The 6,784-nt window shown below is 41.8% G+C and overlaps 1 protein-coding gene across 1 annotated transcript in view; it reads left to right on the top strand.

The window, feature by feature from the left end:
• The first annotated feature begins 1,834 nt into the window (after positions 1–1,834).
• The window catches only part of LOC115472559 (5-hydroxytryptamine receptor 3A-like), a 51,406-nt gene continuing 46,456 nt past the window's right edge, over positions 1,835–6,784 (top strand). The window contains exon 1 of the mRNA XM_030206856.1: positions 1,835–1,877. Coding sequence (XP_030062716.1) covers positions 1,835–1,877 — 43 coding nt within the window. The remainder of the gene's footprint in view (positions 1,878–6,784) is intronic.

The following is a 6,784-nucleotide window of genomic DNA, read 5'->3' as shown; positions in this document are numbered from 1 at the left end:
CCATTACCCTAGCTGCAAAGGACTTAAGTATAAATCAATGCACGACCTAACAATCTTCCGAAAACTACTGAAAACCAGCCTGTTCAAAAATGCATGCCACAATGATTCATCCTAAATACCAAACAACGAAATATCAACAAAACCGAACACCCTACTCTGGACTACCTCACTATTCGGACACGTGGAACGTACTATGCACCACCATCTGTGTCCGTACCGTAAATGAACTTTTTATATTTGACTGTCTAACTACCCTGTACTTGACTTTATCACTTATGAACGTTATTGTAATATCACCTTCAATTTATGTCATCATCAATGAATAACAATGCTTTACCACTTTGTATTTCCCAGATCCAGAAATGGTGACCGCCATTACGGCATAATGTAAATCACTCTTCCAACCATGAACATTAAGGCAATATCACTCTGTAATCTATTTAGAATGTACACGTTATTCCAATTTGTATTTCCTTGATCCGGAAGTGGCAATCATCACTCCGGCATTATGTAAGCCACATTGAGCTTGCAAATAGGTGGGAAAATGTGGGATACAAATGCAACATATAAATAAATAAATATCACATTGGAGAAAGAACCACTTAAAGTAAAGAGACTAATAGAACAAGCAGAATGCATTTAGTCATTAGCAGACTTTCAATTAAATATTATCACATCCACTACAACCTCTTTCTTTGCATTAATCCAGCACCGCCCCCCTCACCCCATCAACGTATAAAAACATACTCGAATCAAGCAGAAGCCAGATCTGATCTCATTCATATAATAATTTTTATTATTATTATTAGGAAAGAAGAAAGCAAAAAATATGTGGAAACTCGGTCTAATGGTAATCCTTTTGTTACTGGATCCAGGTAAGATCAAAAGCGGTCTCTCTCTCTCTCATCTATAAACTTTGCAAATTGTGTGCATGTTCAATAGCTGGAGTTCGGATAGTTTTTCTTGTCTGCAGACCCCCTGGGATCTTGAGGCCTCTGTACATCCAAAATTATGCAATATGTATATAGTTTTATGGAATGCCAGTCATGTACATGCCTGAAAATAGTTTTTAAAAATATCACTTCCAGGGTGGAACCAAGGGATTCTGCATAGTTTATGCCTCTACAATTCAAGGCCAATTACATTGAGGTAGAGTATTTTCCTGTCCCCGGGTAAGCGGAAGGGATTAGAAGCTGAAGTCTGTACAAGACTGCAATTATTCCTGGGCCACTGCACAGAGAAAGGATGAAAGATTTACTTATTAGTGTCCGTTACATGGGTGATTCACTAAGAAACTGGCACAGCTAGGGTTCAGTTTTACAGCTTTGAGTTCACACTCTAATTAATGGATATGAAACTCCTGCAAAACAAATATAGAAAACCCATACTTTTTTAAAATTCTGTGCAAATAACCATAAAAACCTGTGAATGCCACGAAAACATGGAACAAAGTGGAATTCTGAACATGAATTCCATATGGTTTAGATGGGCATGTAAAGTGACTTGACCTTTGGACGTGTATTCTGGTTAATTAATTTACAAGAGTCAACAGAACCTTCAACGCTAACTCGTAGTTAGAAGGCATCTACCTGGAATGATCTTGTAATGTTTTCTTTCCATGTCTTCATAGGATCCAGCTCTGTGGGTTCTTGAGCACACCTAATATTGAGAAAATTCCTTGTATATGTCCAGGGAGGAGTTATTTCCACTAGGCTTAGCACCCTAATAATTTTGAAAAGTTGGCTCCCGTGCATATCTTAATTCTTGACAGTATGATAAGAGACTGGTCAGCAGGGGCAACTTGGTCTCCAGATGGGTTAATTTTGTGCATACCATGTCAGGAGTCAACTTCATCCCTATACCAGAGTATGTTGGAGGTCAGTGTGTCTCAGACTCACTGTTAATGTTCATCTCAACACTTGCATTGTTCCTGTTGGGAGTTGTAAGGTGGCTCTTGGTGATTCATCTTCATTATCTGATTTGGACTGGAAACTTGTTCCTTTCCACTAATGTCAGTGCTGTGATTTCTTTACAGAGTGGACTTCGCCACAAGAAATCTGTGAGTTCCACGACATTATCAAATATCTGAATATTTCTTCCCAGAACAGACTTTTATCCTATACCGTGCCCAAGAAAAACTGGACGGAACCCTTAATAGTCGATGTGGATTTGCACTTATTTTCCATTCTGTCAGTGGTGAGTCCAATAAAGAGTGTCACTTAAGCTAAAACTTGTTTGGGCGCCTTTAGCAATAAAATGTTTCTTACCACCGTTTCATTTCGCTTGGGAGAAATAGGGCGCAATCAAACTTCAGAGTTACTCTGTCCTGGAAAAGCCGATTCATTGGACTTTACAAGAAAAACATTTCTTATTTAGATATATTTTATATTGTCTATTACACAATGCTGATACAGGGGACAGAGGTCCAGCACCTACTGGAAATGGATTTTTACTGGAACAGGTGGGGTTATCCAGTTGAGAGACTTGAACGAGGCTTATTTTCAAAGCACTTACTCTTACAGAGTTACATTAGTAACCTATGGAACTTTGTAGGTCAAAGTGCTTTGAAAATGAGCATGTTCAAATGTACTCCTCAGGTATAAGCTAAGAAACTTCCATTGTGGGTCTTCCATCTATTTACTGTAAGAATGATGCAAGCGATTGCTTTTTTTCTTTTTTAACTTGTGAGTGTGGGGCAGCATACAGGGCACAAAGGGGCAGGCTCTGCTTTGTAGAGCATTCACCCCGTGCACTGCATCTCCTCCTTTTCCCTCTTGGCCATATGGGTTCTCTTTGTGGCCGCAGCACAGCAGTTCTGCAGAGGCTAATGTGCTACTATTAAGGGGCCGTTTTGCTAAAGAGTTGCCATGTGGCAATGAGCTTGCTGCGTGACAACATGGAACTACCGCCGCTGGCCCAATGTGGGTGCCAGCAGTAGATCCACCCCAGCATGCGCCGTGGAAAATTGTTCCATATTTTCTAGCATAGGGGTTACCTGACAGTAATCGAGCAAAGACACACGCTGCCCGGTTACCGCCAGGTTAGCGTGGGAGCCCTTACCACCACCTCAATGGGTGGCGGTAAGTGCTCCCCCCCCCCCCCGACATGGCCGTGTGACAAGTGCCAACTTACTACACGGCCATTTCTTTTTTCCAGCAAGCCAAACCACCACAAGGGTGGAGGTACACAAATTCCTACGAAAAGTAGAATCTGAGGAAAGGGAGAGTAGGAGGAGTAGGCTCTTGAACAACACTAGTAGGCGACGTAGATTAGGAACAATCTCTTTATTTAAATATACACTCGACTCAACACAGCCATGTTTCGGCGCTACAGACGCCTTCTTCAGGAGTTTTGAAAAGTTGAGCGCACAGTGTTCAGAAGAGCTCCTTGCAGATCAGATCTAGCAATTCAGGTTAAACTTCTACAAACTGCCATTTCTCAGTACCAGGTGCCGATCAGTGGATGCACAAAGTATATACTGATTGACAATGGAGCACATGAAATATCATCTCTTAGTAAATTCAAAACTCCTGAAGAAGGCGTCTGTAGCGCCGAAACACGGCTGTGTTGAGTCGAGTGTATATTTAAATAAAGAGATTGTTCCTAACCTACGTCGCCTACTAGTGTTGTTCAAGAGCCTACTCCTCCTACTCCCCCTTTCTTTTTTCCACCTTTTTTACCCGCTGCGGTAAAAGGGGACTCTGCATGCAGCAAAAACAGGGCTCCTTTTACCGCAGCTTAGTAAAAGGGCCCCTAAACATTTGTGTTAACATGGATGTGTATTGGGCTCAAAATGGTTGGGGAAACGGTTTGGTATTAGCTGGTACTGAGGGAAAAAAGGGTTGTTTCTTATACTGCACAAAAAAGTGCAGTATAAGAAAAAAAAGAGTGGAGGAGTGGCCTAGTGGTTAGGGTGGTGGACTCTGGTCCTGGGGAACTGAGGAACTGAGTTCGATTCCCACTTCAGGCACAGGCAGCTCCTTGTGACTCTGGGCAAGTCACGTAACCCTCCATTGCCCGCATTGAGCCTGCCATGAGTGGGAAAGCGCTGGGTACAAATGTAACAAAAATAAAATAGATACTATTGGAGATTCTAGATGGAATGTTGCTATTCCACTAGCAACATTCCATGTAGAAGGCTGCGCAGGCTTCTGTTTCTGTGAGTCACAGAAGCAGAAGCCTGCGTGGCCACATTGGTGATCTGCAAGGGCCGACTTCTACATGGAATGTTGCTACTATTGGAGATTCTACATGGAATGTTGCTATTCCACTAGCAACATTCCATGTAGAAGGCTGCGCAGGCTTCTGTTTCTGTGAGTCTGACGTCCTGCAGACTCACAGAAGCAGAAGCCTGCGCGGCCACATTGGTGATCTGCAAGGGCCGACTTCTACATGGAATGTTGCTAGTGGAATAGCAACATTCCATGTAGAATCTCAAATAGTAGCAACAGTGGAGGAGTGGCCTAGTGGTTAGGGTGGTGGACTTTGGTCCTGGGGAACCTCAGGCACAGGCAGCTCCTTGTGACTCTGGGCAAGTCACTTAACCCTCCATTGCCCCATGTAAGCCGCATTCAGCCTGCCATGAGTGGGAAAGCGCGGGGTACAAATGTAACTAAAATAAAAATACCTAGGCGGTTTACAATACTAAAATCAACACATAAAATATGAAAAGAATGCCATCATGGATATTGTGATCATTAAACAAAAATTGTTTGTTTATTAAAACTTGCTGAATTGCTTTTTTAAACATGTAAATCAAAGCAATGTACAACAATTATAATCAAAGTAAGAAAGGAACGCCATTAACCAATAGGAAAGGAGACAGTCATAACTAGAACAATCACATCTCTACTTCCCTCGCTGCAAAGACTAGAATCTACTTGTACTTCTGCTTTAAATTATTCAGCCCCGGCCTTGTGGAATTGTTTACCAATTTATCTTTGTCTAGAAACCAAAGGCCTTAAAACCTACTATTTTACCTTCACTTTTCTGTGCCCAGATAATCCAGGCATGGTTGTTACTGCCTCAAGTGTACTTCTGCCATTCTGTGATTTTTATTTTTTGGGGGGATATTTTTTCTTACCTGTTCATGCTGAAGTGAAGGGTCAAGATTTGGGGTGTTCCTCCTCCCCCCCCCCCCCCCCCCCCCCAGTTGTCATCTTCTGTTCAGTGCTAAACTGCAATAATTACCAACGTTGCAGTTCCTCCTTCTACAGGTGTAGCTGTGGTTGAGGCTAGGATGAGCCCCAACATGGTGAGCGATGTTTCGCTTAGCCCATCGGGACCTGAACCCCTCCCCCCCCCCCCCCCCCCCCGTGTCCCTGGGTGGTCGAAGCTGGATAGCTTGGGCCAAGGGAGGAAGCCTGGAAAACTCCTGGAGTGCCAGCAAGTCCAGCACAATTGAGGCCCGAGGTATTCAATCATATTCCAGTGTCTGGTTCATCAACGGCATCAAATACAGATGGTGGCGCTGGAGTCTCTCAACACGATACTATGATGTTTTCTTCTGGAATTTCTCTGGAGCCTCTACGTTTGTTGGATAGACCTCCAGTGGTAACTTTAGATTCAATTTAGTCAGCTGTAGAAAACCTTCATAAGTTATGCTTGTTGGAATGTAATTGTATTTTACATGCATTGCCTGTCACCTATTATTTCTCTGTGATTACTCTGTGACCTCTGATGTGAATTACTTAGAGAGGTCACACAGCTATGCAACTTCCTGTTGGGGGTTAGATGCAGCACATGGAGCACATGGAGCTCATGATCTCTCCTAACCTGAGAGGATCTATGGTGGTGTGAGCATCCATTACCATCTAAGCACATGGAAGGAGCTGATAATACAAATGTATAGTAATATGTATATATAAGCCTGTCTGATTATAATCTAACTGCAAACTGTGAGTAAACAGATGTTTTGTTACTTCAACTTTAAAGTGACTCAGCAGTGAATTATTCAGGGGTGAATGAGAGAGAGATGAAGAAAGAAATTAACATTTCTAAAGCTGAAGCTGTGTGTACTAAAATCTGCTAATTATTTACTACAAATAATCCAACAAAAGGGTTATGGGCCCAGGGTCAGGAATTGAAAAAGAAGAGAAATATTACCAGGCAGAAAAAAAGGCCACATTTTTCTCTTAAGTTTTAAAGGAAAGATTCAGTCTGTCTCTCTCTCCCCCCACACAGCAGACAGAAGGCTAAGAAAATGGCTGAGGGAAGAAATTCACCATTGTTCTATTCTCTCAAGGTGCCTAAATTAACTGAGTTTAATTATCGGCAGTGGGAACTAAGATTCATATGTCTCCTTCGAGCAAAAAGATTAAATATATGCTTAGATCAAGACAGAACAGCTGAAAATATGGCTGAATGGGACAATGCAAACTATTATGTGAAGTGCATGCTTTTGGAAGCTCTCTCAGAGAAACAAGCCATATTAGTGGAGGGAAAAGATACACCAAAGGACATTTTATATAAACTGAGAACTATGTATGCAACTACATATGCAAAGCAGCAACCAATTTGGTTAGCAGAGTTGAATGAAACCAAATTAAGGGATAAAAGTAAATGTAATGATCACATTATGTATCTTATGTCTTCATTTCAAAAGCTAGAACTTTCTGGAATTCCCATGTGTGATGCATTGAAAAGAGCATTTCTTTTTACCTCACTATCAAAGAAGTTTGATGTTTTTAGGTCTGTAAATGAGGCCATTGAAGGGCAATCTTTTGAACAGACAACATCAAAACTAAGGCAGGAATGCATAATAAATGATTCTGAGGAGATGTGT

The sequence above is a fragment of the Microcaecilia unicolor genome, chromosome 6, assembly GCF_901765095.1.
Source record: "Microcaecilia unicolor chromosome 6, aMicUni1.1, whole genome shotgun sequence".
Classification (NCBI taxonomy): Eukaryota; Metazoa; Chordata; class Amphibia; order Gymnophiona; family Siphonopidae; genus Microcaecilia; species Microcaecilia unicolor.
The sequence above is the reverse complement of the archived record's forward strand: the minus strand, read 5'-3'. Positions and strand labels throughout refer to the sequence as shown.